Source organism: Aquarana catesbeiana, linkage group LG07 (assembly GCF_042186555.1).
Source record: "Aquarana catesbeiana isolate 2022-GZ linkage group LG07, ASM4218655v1, whole genome shotgun sequence".
Taxonomy (NCBI): domain Eukaryota; kingdom Metazoa; phylum Chordata; class Amphibia; order Anura; family Ranidae; genus Aquarana; species Aquarana catesbeiana.
The window spans coordinates 321,841,077-321,855,924 of NC_133330.1; the positions used below are offsets into that span (position 1 = coordinate 321,841,077).

Below are 14,848 nucleotides of genomic sequence, written 5' to 3' on the forward strand. Positions count from 1 at the left end.
GGAAAGTTATAAATAGGAATAATCAGCAAGTACACAGTTTCTTTTAAATAATGTCACATCAATAACCCTTTAAACCCCACACTCTGCTCACCTTCCAAAATTAGCAGGAAGATACTCAAGAAAGGCATCATTAAGGTACAGCTGAGTTAAATTAAGGAGCTGAGTAAAGCCATCCGGTAGCCTGAAAAAATAAACAAAATCAATACATGAATGTTAACAGGATGCATCGCAAGAGTCACATATTGATGTATTGTATGCTTGTCAATAAAGTCGGTAAAGTATTATTATATTTACATCTAAATCATTATACAGCCAGTTGTTTACAGATCTCAAAGCTCAAGGTGTAATTTTAACACAGGACTTGATATTAAACCCTCATTTTTAACCACTTCAGCCCCCAAAGGTTTTACCCCCTTAATGACCAGGCCATTTTTGGCGTTACGGCACCGCGTTACTTTAACTGACACTTCAGCCCTGGAAGAATTTACCCCTTCCTGACCAGAGCACTTTTTTGCAATACGGTACTGCGTCGCTTTAACTGACAATTGCGCAGTCGTGCTACGTTGTACCCAAAGAAAGTTGATGTCCTTTTTTTCCACAAATAGAGCTTTCTTTTGGTGGTATTTGATCACCTCTGCGGTTTTTATTTTTTGTGCTATAAACAAAAAAGAGTGAGAATTTTGAAAAAAAAAAACAATATTTTTTACTTTCTGCTATGAAACATACCCAATAAAAAAATGTAAAAAAATCAAATGTCTTCATTAATTTAGGCCAATATGTATTCGCTACATGTTTTTGGTAAAAAAAATTATATTGATTGGTTTGCGCAAAAGTTATAGCGTCTACAAACCATGGGATATTTTTATGGCATTTTTATTTTATTATTTTTTTTTACTAGTAATGGCGGTGATCAGCGATTTTTAGCAGGACTGCGACATTGCGGCGGACAAATCGGACACCTAACTGACACTTTTAACACTTTTTTGGGAACCAGCGACTTTATTACAGTGATCAGTGCAAAAAATATGCACTGTCACTGTACTAATGACACTGGCAGGGAAGGGCTTAACATCAAGGGCGATCAAAGGGTTAAGTGTGTCCCTTGGGGGTGCTTTCTTGCTGTGTGGGGATGAACTCGCCGTGTTCCTGCTTGGCAAGAACACAGGATCTCTCTGTTCATACCTGACAGGACGGCAAACTGCCTTGTTTACATCAGCAGAACGCCGTCATGTTTCTCTGGGGAGCGATCGCGGGTGGCCGGCGAACATCGCATCCACCGGACCCACTGATTGGCTCCCCCTCTGGCCAATCAGCAAGCACCCCCGCTGTTTATTGCATGAAATGATGTACAGGTATGTCGTTTCACGCAATAGGGCCGACCTGCCGCAGTATGTGTATTGCAGGCCGGTCGGCAAGAGGTTACTGAGGTCATTGAAAGCCTGTCACATTCACATGTTATGTGAATTGGATGCGGTTGATAACGCATCCAATTCGCATATATGTGAACCCAGCCTTAAAGCCTGCCTATTTTCCAGTTTAGGCTGGTGCCATGAGCGCTGCCCCAGGTTTCCTGTTTCAGGGTGGCTCCTTTCTCTTGCAGCATCCTATGGAGCCACCCTTGTATGCAGGGACTTGAGTTGTGTCTCCCTACGCTGCGTGCATCAATACAAACACACAGCCCTGTAGCCTAGGATGGCAAGGCACTCCCCTACTTCTCCCTCCTCTTCTTCTCCAAGCTACAGAAAACAGAATACTTTATTAATCCCAAAGGGAAATTGGGAAATTGTTACGACACAGACACACCTAACAAAGACAACACAAGATCACAACAATAAACTGAACAAGATGCAAAAAACACAACAAAATTACCAATAACAGCCATTAACGCCAAATAAACAAAATTAAAACTACACTACAAATAAAACATCCATACAATTAAAATACAACATAGAATAAATAACACAGATTAAAATAACAAACAATCAAACTACCAAATACAAATAATACACCACTTTCTCTAACACCACCCCAAATAATAACCAACACGATACCAACATACTATGAAAACAACACAAATTCCTGATCATAAACCAGAATTAAATCTTCACCTCCAGCCCTCACAGAGAAGAATTATATAACTTCATTTCCACAGTCAAAAATGATTTCCTGTGTCGCTCTGTGGTGCATTATGTGTATAACAATCTGCCACTGATGGTAGTCCGCAGACTGACCAGCGTATTGTGGAGTGGGTGGGAGGAATTGTCCAGGATTGAACATAACTCGAACAACATTCTCCTCTCCAGCACTGTTGTAAAAGACTCCAATTCCAATCCAACAACATCACTGGCCTTGCGAATCAGTTTGTTGAGTCTGTTGGTGGTGGACACCCTAAGCCCACTTCCCCAGCATACAGGAGAGCGCTGGCCACCACAGACTCATAAAACATCTTCAGCATCGTCTACCAGATGTTAAAGGACCTCAGTCTCCTCAAAAAGTAGAGGCGGCTCTGGCCCTTCCTATAGAGCACCTCAGTGTTCTTGCTCCAGTCCAGCTTATTATCTATGTGCACCCCCCCAGATACCTATAACTCTCTACTACCTCCACATCCACTCCTCAGATGGAGATTGGGGTCACTGGTGGCTTCTTTTTTCTGAAATCCACAACCAGCTCCTTTGTCTTTGTCACATTTGGATACAGATGATTAACCTCACACCATGAGACAAAGTTCTCCGCCACAGTCCTATACTTAGTCTCTTCCCCATCCCTGATACATCCCACTACCGCAGAGTCATCAGAAAACTTCTGAAGATGGCAAGACTCTGGTACCTGAAATCGGTGGTATCGACAGTAAAAAGAAAGAGAGAGAGACCTGTCCCCTGTGGAACCCCAAGATTGCTGATCACCCTGACACACAGTCTTGCAAACGCACATACTGAGGTCTTCCTGTCAGGTAGTCTACAATCCATGACACAAGGAAAACATCAAACTGTATTGCTGCTAGTCTCTCACCCAAAAAGATCCGGCCTGATAGTATCAAAAGCAATGGAGAAGTCAAAAAACATGACCCTCACATTACATGAAAATGATAGCATCTTCAACTCCCAGTCTTGGCTGGTATGCAAACTGCAAAGGGTCTAAACAATTACTAACCATGGGTCGTAACTGATATAAAACAAGTCTCTCCAGCTTATTATTTCCAGCTTATTATCTATGTGCACCCCCAGATACTTGTAACTCTCTACTACCTCCACATCCACTCCTCGGATGGAGAATGGGGACACTGGTGGCTTCTTTTTTCTGAAATCCACAACCAGCTCCTTTGTCTTTGTCACATTTAGATACATGATTAACCTCACACCATGTGACAAAGTTCTCCACCACAGTCCTATACTTAGTCTCTTCCCCATCCCTGATACATCCCACTACCGCAGAGTCATCAGAAAACTTCTGAAGATGGCAAGACTCTGGTACCTGAAATTGGTGGTATCGACAGTAAAAAGAAAGAGAGAGAGACCTGTCCCCTGTGGAACCCCAAGATTACTGATCACCCTGACACTGTCTTGCAAACACACATACTGAGGTCTTTCTGTCAGGTAGTCTACAATCCATGACACAAGGAAAATATCAACCTGTATTGCTGCTAGCTTCTCGCCCAAAAAGATCCAGGTTGATAGTATCAAAAGCAATGGAGAAGTCAAAAAACATGACCCTCACAGTGCTTGCTAACTTATCCAGGTGTGCATACATGTGATTAAACATGAAAATGATAGCATCCTCAACCCCCAGTCTTGGCTGGTATGCAAACTGCAAAGGGTATAAACAATTACTAACCATGGGTCGTAACTGATATAAAACAAGTCTCTCCAAGGTCTTCATGATGTGGGAGGTCAAAGCCACTGGTCTATAATCCTTTGAGCCACAAGGACGTGGAATCTTTGGCACAGGGAGAAGACAGGACGTCTTCCACAACAGAGGAACCTTTCGTAGACTCAGGCTCAAGGTAAAGACCCATTGAAGAACACTCCCCAGCTGGTCTGCACATGCCCTAAGCACCCTGGGACTAAGTTAATCAAGGCATGCTGATTTTACTGCCTTAAGTCTCCTCAACTGTCTACTCACCTGATCAACTGTAAAAGACATTGTTGGACTTTCCCGTAAAGGAGGAGTAGAGTTGTTCTTATAAAAAGAACAACCAGTAAAATTATCCAATAGGGATGAATCAGAACACAGATTAAAGGAGGAAGAACATCTATTATGAGGAGAGGAGGGTACTTTATGCAACTCTACTCTCCTACAGCTTTGTGTTGAATCTGAGGTAGTTAAAGGAAGGGCCTTCAAATCAAACCTATTAAAAAAATGGTTCCGTTAATTTGCCCTCTCCACATCACCCCTAGTCCCTCCACCAACCTGCTTATGACCTGTAATGGTTCTGATGCCACTCCAGACCTCTCTCACTTTGTTTTCCTGGAGTTTCCACTCCAGCTTTCTCCTATATTTCTCCTTAGCCTCTCTAATTTTTATTCTCAGGTCCCTCTGAATCATTTTTAACTCCTCCCTATTACCCACTCTAAAAGCCATCTTCTTGGAGTTAAGAAAATCCCTAATATCCCTAGTTACCCACGGTTTATTATGTGAATAACCATGAACAATTCTTGTTGGTCAACAGGCTGATTGGAGACGGCACTGTCCACTGTTAACTCTTCCTCATTAAGACCGGAAGTTCGGGAAAGTAGCACTGAGAGAGCAGGAGCCATCAGCATTGAAAATTGTAAACTGCAAGTGCTGGAGTAAGAATTTCAACAAAGGGTTTACTGTGGAATGTTTATTTTATGCTCAATGTGTTAAATTAAAACTACTTTTAGGATTCTTTCTGTAACTCACCCCTTATTGGACAGTTCAGTAAGAAGTATAAAACAAGAAGAGCCACAAAAGCAGGCGCTGCCTGTGGCGCTGTCCCTTTAGCTAACCCTCAGTGCAACCGGAATCCTATATATATATATATATATATATATATATATATATATATATATATATATATATATATATATATATATATATATAATTTTTTTTTTTTTTTCTGTAAATTACTTTTTATTGAGTTTTATGACATACAGACAAACAGTAACCCGCGTAAGCGGAAACAGACCGGAATCCTTTATATTTTGGCTAAAAGTTTTTATATGCACAATAAAAAGATTTTTATACTGTCCAAAAAATATTAAACAACAGTTTAAAAAATGATACACCTAAAGACAGCTAAAATAAAACTGACCCAAAACCATTATAGCTTCCTTCTAATCTCTATGCTCCTTCTGCTGCCTTCTGGTGCTAGTTGTCATTGATGTTGCTAATCCAGTATATCTGTTGACAGGAGCCAACCACCAGAAGAAGCACAGTGATTTAAAGTATATATAAACCTAAGAGCAAAATGTAATATTTTGCAGCTTTCCAGTCCCTTATGTGATGTGGTGGCTACATTCGTTTTGTTTATTTGTTTATTTTTTTTTTAGTTTTGTTTATTTGTTTATTTTTTTTTAGTTTTGTTTATTCAAGCTTTTTTTTTTTCTTTTCTTCTACCATTGTGACCCTGCCAGTAAGGCTCCATTCACACCATGGTGTTCTGGATCGTGGGCGGAATCGCCACGATCCTGCCTGCAATTCCAAGTCGCCGCAAAAAGCAGAACGCACTTCCAATCCCCTTTATTTTCAAAGGCACCCAAATCATGGCACGATTTTTGCCACGGTTGTCGCCCGACAAATCGCGGTAAAATCACGCAAACAGATTTGCGGTACGCCTGTTGCCCAAAAGAAGTTCAGGTTTTTTTTTAAATTTCAGTCTTTTTTCGTTTTTTTTTTTTTTTTTTTTTAGCAAAAAATAAACCCAGTAGTGATTAAGTACCACCAAAAGAAAGCTCTTTTTGTGTGAAAAAAATTATAAAATTTTTTTTTGAGTACAGTGTTGCAGGACCGCGCAATTGTCATTCAAAGTGTGAGAGCGCTGAAAGCTGAAAATTGGTCTGGGCAGGAAGGGGGTTTAAGTGCCCGGTAGGCAAGTGGTTAATAGACCAAAAGGAAACAAATACAGTAAAACCTTGGTTTGAGAGTAACTTGGTTTGAGAGCGTTTTGCAAGACAAGCTAAATTTTTTAATAAACTTTGACTTGATATACAAGTAGCGTCACGTCACACCTGAGTATAAAAGAGAAGAGAGGCGGCTCTATTTGTAGCAATATGGTTACATTTAATGAAGGTACAACATTTTGCAACATATTGCTACACTTAGAGGCGCCTCTCTTCTCTTTTATACTCTGGAGCTCCTGCTGGATTTTGCTTCTAATCCCCCTATGGAGACTTCCATTTGTGGATGGACATTTTATGGTTACACAACCTGGTCACATTGTTATAATCTTTTTATATGGACTATAAACTGAAGGATTTATGAATAAATGGTTGCGGAACAAATCATTTGAGTTTCCATTATTTCTTATGGGGAAATTTGCTTTGATATACAAGTGCTTTGGATTATAAGCATGTTTCTGGAATGAATTAGGCTCGCAATCCAAGGTTTTACTGTAGTCCTGTTGCTCCATCCAGCGCCCTCTTAGCCGCCATGCCCCGCTGTGCACCACCCATGATGAGGATGCTGAGATAAAGCATCGGTGGTAAACGGATCACTTTGGGAAACACTGTTCCATCACATATAATGCCTGCAGTAATTATAAGGTTCATTCCATGTCACAGATCTAAGCACAGCCGTACATGTAATTAAAGAGGAAATAAACACGGCTCCGATGGAACAGATGTGAGCCTAGCGAGCTCTATAAATAGAACACAACATCCCTGTTGGTACGATCGAGGCAGGATCGTATCTAGAAGGAAGAGAGGGACGGCCCGCACCTTGCAAGAGCCACATCAATCTAGTGCATATTACCCTGACAGGCCGCGCTGGATAAAAATAGCTCATATTAAAGATTGCGCTATTTATCTGTGAGGTTAACATAGGAACCTGCTTCATAAATAGCTTGTCTCAAAGACAATAACATTGTTTATGTATTGGCTACCTGGCTTAAAAAATGGATCAGAATAACTAACAGACCTCCAGTGGGTAAAGCTGAAGTTTAACCACTTGCCTACCGGGCACTTACACCCCCTTCCTGCCCAGGCCATTTTTCAACTTTCAGCGCTCTCGCACTTTGAATGACAATTGCGCGGTCATGCTACACTGTACCCAAACACATTTTTTTATCATTTTCTTCACACAAATAGAGCTTTCTTTTGGTGGTATTTAATCACTGCTGTTTTTTTTATTTTTTACAAAAAAAAAAGACCAAAAATTTTGAAAAGAAAATATTTTTTACATTTTTTTTCTGTCAGGAAATTTTGTAACTAAGTACTTTTTCGCCTTCACTGATGTGCGCTGATGAGGTGGCACTGATGGGCACTGTTAGGCTGAACTGGTGGGCATTGATGAGGTGGCACTTATGGGCACTGAGAGGCTGAACTGGTGGGCATTGATGAGGTGGCACTTATGGGCACTGATGAGGAGGCACTTATGGGCACTGACAGGCTGAACTGGTGGGCATTGATGAGGTGGCACTTATGGGCACTGACAGGCTGAACTGGTGGGCATTGATGAGGTGGCACTTATGGGCACTGATGAGGAGGCACTTATGGGCACTGACAGGCTTAACTGGTGGGCATTGATGAGGTGGCACTTATGGGCACTGACAGGCTGAACTGGTGGGCATTGATGAGGTGGCACTTATGGGCACTGATGAGGAGGCACTTATGGGCACTGACAGGCTGAACTGGTGGGCATTGATGAGGTGGCACTTATGGGCACTGAGAGGCTGAACTGGTGGGCATTGATGAGATGGCACTTATGGGCACTGATGAGGAGGCACTTATGGGCACTGACAGGCTGAACTGGTGGGCATTGATGAGGTGGCACTTATGGGCACTGATGAGGAGGCACTAATATGCCACACTTATAGGCACTGATGAGCACTGATAGGCAGCACTGATGGGCACTGTTAGATGGCACTGATGGGCACTAATAGGCAGCAATGGTGGGCACTGATACACGGCACTGCTGGGCACCGATAGGCGGCACGGATAGGCAGCACAGATGGGCATTGATGGGTGGCACTGATAGGCGTTGATTGACAGCAGCGATGGGCATTGATGGGCAGCACTGATAGGCGGCACTAATTGCCAGCACTGACTGGCATCGCTAATAGGCACTGATTGGTGGCACTTGTGGGCAGTGGTGGGCACTGATTTCTGCCACTGGTGGGCACTGATTGCTGGCATTGGTGGGCAATGGTGGGCACTGATTGGTGACACTGTACTGCTTTATTGTAATCAGGGCACTGATGATCACTGATGATGACCTGATTACATTCCTACATGTCCCCCTCCGTGGAGATTCCGCTGATCGTCTCTCCTCACCACACACTCTGTCCGTGTGAGGCGAGACGATTACCGGCATCTCCGTGTTTACATGTGACCGGCTATGATTGGACACAGCCGATCACATGGTTAAAGAGCCGCGGAGAGGATGCGGCTCATTACAGAGATCCAGGTCACGCCGTGTCCTAGCAACACGGCGCAGCCGCTATCGCCGCACTGCTTGCCCCCGCAGGAATGCGAGAGCAGTTGTTCTGGGACGCCGTCATATGACGGCGTCCCAGAATGAGAGCCGCACCGCCCCGCCGTAATTTAACGGTGGGCGGGCAGCAAGCAGTTAATCTGCTTATATTTTGCTTTCCCTGGTTGCTCTTCCCCTCCCTCATCAACATACTAATGACATTTTTTTTAAATAAAATCTTTCCATTTTCATTTCATACTTTATTTTAGACTCAGCTATGTCATAACTGGGTCCCTGTGCTTCTATGTGTAATACAGGCAGATCATGACTGTTGGAAGGGAGTGATAGGGTATTGTACATAGATAGCCTCCTAAAAAAAAGCATCACCCTGCCTCTGTACTCCTCTCAAGATCCCTCCACCCCCCAGTGGGCTGGCTCTTGGGAGGAGTTATGCAAATATCAAAATACCTTGATGAGTGGATATCAGTCTGGAGGACTGGTCATTCTTAGGCCACATAGGTGTGTGCACAGGGTGTTCCGGGAGAGCCTGGGCACACCCTAATCGCCCCGTGTGCATTAGCATTAGTGTCTGGCCCCCCCTCACAGCACTTCCGGCTTCCCTCCTCTCCCTCCAGCTGCTGCAGACATACAGGGGGATCTTCAGGATGGAGAGCGACGAAGGGGACCTTAACTCTATCATTTACTGGCCCCTTCCTTTTCTGAATGAGCTCAGTGAGTAATCAGTACTGATCACTCACTGTGTTCATACATAACTGAAGCACAGTATGTGTTTACTATGCTTCAGTTTATGAATGAAAAGGGAAGGCTGGGCAGAGCTCTTTGTGTTCAATAATTCTGTGCAGCTGAGGCTGAAAAAGGGAACTGGGGAACATGTTTCCCTAGTCCCTTTCTCTGCCTTAAAAGGGAGACTCCAGGGGTCTATTTAGACCCCTGATATCTCCCCAAAGCCCCCCACACCCCAAAAGCATTGTGGGAAAAATACATGATTTTTTTAAAAATTGCAACTAATTAAAAAAAGTAAAAATAATAAAAAATGTAAAGAATAATAATAAAAGAAGGACTCATTCACACTGGTTCTCTGTGTATACACACACACACACACGTGTGCATTCGAGCTTTGGGGGTGCACACCCTAATGCAGTAGGCTGCGCACACCTACTGTATTTTAGGCAAACTGTATTTGCACGAAGACCACCCTAGGTAATACTTACATGAGATGCTGAGCATTCATGACAAAAAGAGCTTCACAGTTAGGCTAGGGAGGAAAGGGCTAGAAGGTGCTGGACGGCTTTCGGGCAGGAAATGACTTGATGCAGGCTCTAATGCACGTTGTAAAAAGCTCACAGTGTGCAGTGAAATCAAAGTAAGTAATTTCAGTATTGGAGAGGAGCCTGTACAACTGTGCAAGACTGAAGGGAAGACTGGAGGTCAACTTTTAAGAACTTAAAGCCCCAAAGTCTGGCTGTGCTTGATGGGAGTTGCTGTTCCTCAGTTGTTGGGAATCAACCAATATGTCCATTACAAGCAACAAATCTCCAGTACATCTCCAAATGACTAAACACAGAGGACTCCAAATTTTCTAAACAAAGGGCCAGTTTACTCTCCTTCATACTTTTGGGTGGGGGACTGTGGTCAGTGGGAGTAGAGAACATGTCTCACTTTGAGTCAGTTGGAGGAGGAAAGGTGCCCCATCATTGGTATTGGTGGGAGGAGAAATGCTCTTTGTTGGTATTAGAGGAAAGAATAGTGCTCCATCATTGGTATCAGTGAGAGGAATAGTGCCCCATCATTGGTGTCTGTGGGAGGAATAGTGCCCCATCATTGGTGTCTGTGGGAGGAATAACGCTCCATCATTGGTATCAGTGAGAAGAATAGAGCCCCTTCATTGGTGTCATTGAGAGGAATAGTGCCCCATCATTGGTGTCAGTGGGAGGAATAGTGCCCCATCATTGGTGTCAGTGGGAGGAATAGTGCCCCATCATTGGTGTCAGTGGGAGGAATAGTGCCCCATCATTGGTGTCAGTGGGGAGGGATAGTGCTCCATCATTGGTATCAGTGGGGAGGAATAGTGCCCCATCATTGATGTCAGTGGGAGGAATAGTGCCCCATAATTGGTGTCAGTGGAAGAAAGTGCCCCATCATTGGTATTGATGGAAGGAATTATGCCCTATCATTAGTGTGAGTGGGAGGGATAGTGCCTCATCATTGGTGTCAGTGGAAGAAATAGTGTCCTAATGTTGATGTCACTAGAGGGAATGGTGCCTCATTGTTGGTGATAGTAAAAGGATTAGTGCCTCATATCAGTGGAAGGAAAAGTGCCCCAAGGGCCAGATAAAGGCAAGCAAAGGGACACACTTTGGAGACCACTAGACAAAGGAAGATATTTCTTGAAATTAGTAGCTTCCAACCAAAACTGATTGATCAATGATCAATTGCTTCAATGTGATTAACCATTCTTTGGTTTCTTATCTCTTGGAAACCCCATTCTTTCCATGGACAATCCACTAGAGAAGCACCACTCTATATTCTGGTTTTATGATGACCTTAGCTATTGGATGGCACCAGGGGATATAAGAAGCAAGAATGTGTTCTTCTACTTCACATCAACCAAGTAGAACCAAAATCATCATGGGAATGCAGATATTTTTGTTGAAGAACAGGATGTTCTGTAATGTTTAAGACTTAGCCCTAGCTTATCTAAGCCACGTCTTCAGATCTAATGAGTGTCAGGAGAATATCCCAGGATTTATATCCACACAGCTAGCACAGACACCTTAATCCAATCACCATGGAATGTGTCAAGGCAGATGTTGATAGTCCAAGAACAGGATTGGAGGTATGAAATGTGTGGAACCACCATATTCTATCTATATAATCCCATGCTTGGTGTCAGTAAGTCTGTGTGTTATCTGTGAAGATTCTCATTTATTCAAGTCCACATCTCATTGATCCCCATGACTAAGCGCCGGGGGGGGGGAGAGCGAGACGCATTGGAGGCTGAGGTTGCCACTTTGTTCACCTCCATAGGATTTCTCAGATGTGCGGCATCAGGGATCACCCCTTTTCTTTTTTGAGCTATTGCAGGAGCCGGGGCGGGCTCCATCCCTTGCCAGCACTCTCAGGGGCAGATGCAGAGGAACCCACCTGTATACCCTTTATTCACCGAACCTGAGTGGCACACGAGGAGATATTAGTAGATGAGTATGAGTAGTATTTTGTCATATTCAACTGAAATTTCTCTGTAATGTTGAAGACATTTTAAAGCTTCTCCAATCCAAATCCTCAGCTCTAATGAGTGTCAGGAAAATGCCCAACACCTTAATGCCATCACCATGGAAGGGAAGATGGTATTGTTGAAGAACAGGGTGTTTTGTAATGTTGAAGACATTTTGTAGCTCATCAAAGCCATTTCCTCAGTTCTAATGAGTGTTGGGAACATACCCCAGCATTTATATCCACAAAAGTAGCATCAACACCTTAATTCAACCCCCATGGAACGTCTCAAGGCAGAGTGTATTGTCTAGGAACAGGATTGAAGGTGTGAAATGTGTTGAACCACCATGTTCTTGTTACCTATTCCCAGCTTAGATGTCAGGAAGTCTTCATAGGTCTCGATCCTTTGATTTACATGGCTGAATGAAAAGAGATGTTAAAATTATATTATATGTGGGTGACAAATGGTGTCAAAAGTCGCCACTGTTGCTTATGGATGGTTGTTCCAGTTTGAACTAGATGGCCTCTTTTATGCAAGTGAACCAGTTGTCTTTCCTGTCCATAATGTGGACTTCACTGTCCTCGAAATAATGTCACTTTTTCTTAGGTGCAGGAAAATGGCCCGATGAGTCCTGACTTGTAGAATTTGCCCTCCTACGTTAGGCCATTTGTTTATTGAGAGGTTGCTTCATCATCTCAATGCACAGATCTCTGCATTCCTCACTTCACTACATTGCATATACCAAGTTCGCTTGTGTTTGGGTGTTGGGTCCTTTGGATGTACAAGCTTCTGTCTCAGTGTATTGCTCAGTAAGAAAGATGTGATGCTTGTCAAAGATCCTTCTGAATTTTCTGACAGACACTCGAGCTACAAATGGGATGACTACATTACTCCTTGTGCTCTGCATCTCCCTTTTTGCTTGACCTTGTTGATGTTTTACGATAGTCCGGGTAACCACACCTATGAAATATCCTCAACATTACACAGCAAGTCCAGCTGAATGCCACTGACTATTACTAAATGTACCATGATCTGGATTTATGAGAACCTTCCGAAACAGAAATATCCGGTACTATAAAGTATGAAGGAGCATTTGACTCTTATGTGACTCATCCATGTGACAGCACTGGGCCAATCAGGAAGGCCACACTAGAAGTCCATAGAACTGCATGAGGGTATGACTTGACAGCAAGTCATGACCTGGGGCGTTGCTAGGGGGTGGCTATTGGGGCTACAGCCCCGAATCTGGCACCCATAGCCCCAGTCTCTTGTTGCAGGGTCCCTGCCTAACCAGCGAGTTGCGGCTGCTGCGGCGGGCGGGCTGGCTGCATGAGAGGAGGAGAGGAGAGAAGCGAGTGGGCGGACGAGCAGAGATGACATTTCTCTCCGCCCGCTCCACATCAGCGCTCTTCACAGCCTGGCCTCTTCCATTTGGGAGCGAGGTGCAGCAAGCAGCAGAGAGATGACATCATCTCTCACTGCCCGCCACACATTAGCACTCTTCCACCCTCACAGCACAGTGGAGTGGAGGTCACATGCTTCCTGTCATCGTGGAGCTCCACTTTGCAGCCAGACCCCCTTGCTTCAATGTCGGAGGTGCGGCGGGGAGAAGCAAGATGACATCATCTCTCACTGCCCGCCCCACATTACCCCTCTCCTGCTCTCACTAAATGGACCAGTGCGGTCAGCCTGCCACCAATGCAGTGTGAATGCACATTTGGTGGCACTGGCTGGCACGGCAAGTGACAATCCAGATCAGCTGGCAAGTGACAACCCACATCTGGTGGCCGGTGACATGGAAAGTGACAATCTGCAAATGGTGGCAGGAGATGTGGCAAGTGACAATCTGCAAATGGTGGCAGGTGAAAGTGGCAAGTGACAATCCACATCTGGTGGCAGGCAACATGGCATGTGACACTCCACATCTAGTGGCAGGTGACAGTGGCAAGTAACACGCTGCATCTGGTGAAAGGCGACGGTGGCAAGTGACACACCCAGGGCTCCCACTGATTCTGCAGTATGGAGAGTTGAACCACTTTATTATATATTAGAATGTAACAATAGAAATAATGCACTTCAATCACCCTGACACCATATCAACCATGGTGCCATGATGATTGAAGCGCCATCGCCAGTAAAAAATTGCTTACCACCGGTCATCCCCCCCCACGCGGGCATGCAAAAAAGGTTGGTGACTGCTGCTATGGGCTCTAGCCCCAGATCTTTTGCAGACCTAGCAACACCCCTGGTCATGACCATTGGCTGGTGAGTAAAAAGGGAGGTCCAACTGACTATTTTAAATCCTCATGCTTCCAGCATTAGTAAATAGATAGGAAAGTATGTCATATTTATTGGTTTTGAAATGTTTTATTTTTTACATTTCTACTGTTATTTCCTGGTTTCTTGCCTATGCAAATGATATCATACAACCCAGGAGTCTTAAAGAGAAGCTGCAGTCCTTTCACATAATTTGTAATAAAAACATTTTTGCCATTCTGAAGCTTCCCTCCAACCACTTTGCATATTATTTTATATATACTGTGATTCTGTACTTGCCAAATATGCTGCAGAAATCTCCCACCACTGAGTCAGGCTGCACCCATTTTAACTGTGGGCAGCTGAAGCTGCTGTGTGTTCACTTTCTGGATTTACACAGACACACAGAAGCACACCTCCAGCTCTGCAGCTCTCATTGGCCCTCTTATGACTCATCCCCCCTCCCTTCCTGGCAAGCTCTCAGGAGAGTGAGAGAGAGAGCTGTGCATGATGTCATAAGCCTAGGCTTTTTACCAGACAAGAAACAGGAAGTGGGCTGTATAAGTTTTTTACTGTCAGAAAAAATATGTTTTACTATCCCAAGGTAAAACAACAAGGGCAGAAGATTTAATAGATGGAAAGTTCAAAACATGACTGAAGTTCCGTTTTAAGTAGTAAAGGAGGGGTTTTCACTCTGCTCATCCTCTTGTCTGCATGCCTGAGCTAAGGGCAGATGGATTCCAGGAAGTAAATACTACATGAATTATC

The 14,848-nt window shown here is 43.9% G+C and overlaps 1 protein-coding gene across 5 annotated transcripts in view; it reads right to left on the reverse strand.

Annotated features, from left to right (window-relative positions):
• LRRC7 (leucine rich repeat containing 7) overlaps positions 1 to 14,848 on the reverse strand; it is a 508,948-nt gene that overhangs the window by 208,670 nt on the left and 285,430 nt on the right. For all 5 annotated transcript variants that reach the window (XM_073593758.1, XM_073593756.1, XM_073593759.1 and 2 more), the window contains one exon: positions 92 to 181. In XM_073593758.1, coding sequence (XP_073449859.1) covers positions 92 to 181 — 90 coding nt within the window. The remainder of the gene's footprint in view (positions 1 to 91; positions 182 to 14,848) is intronic.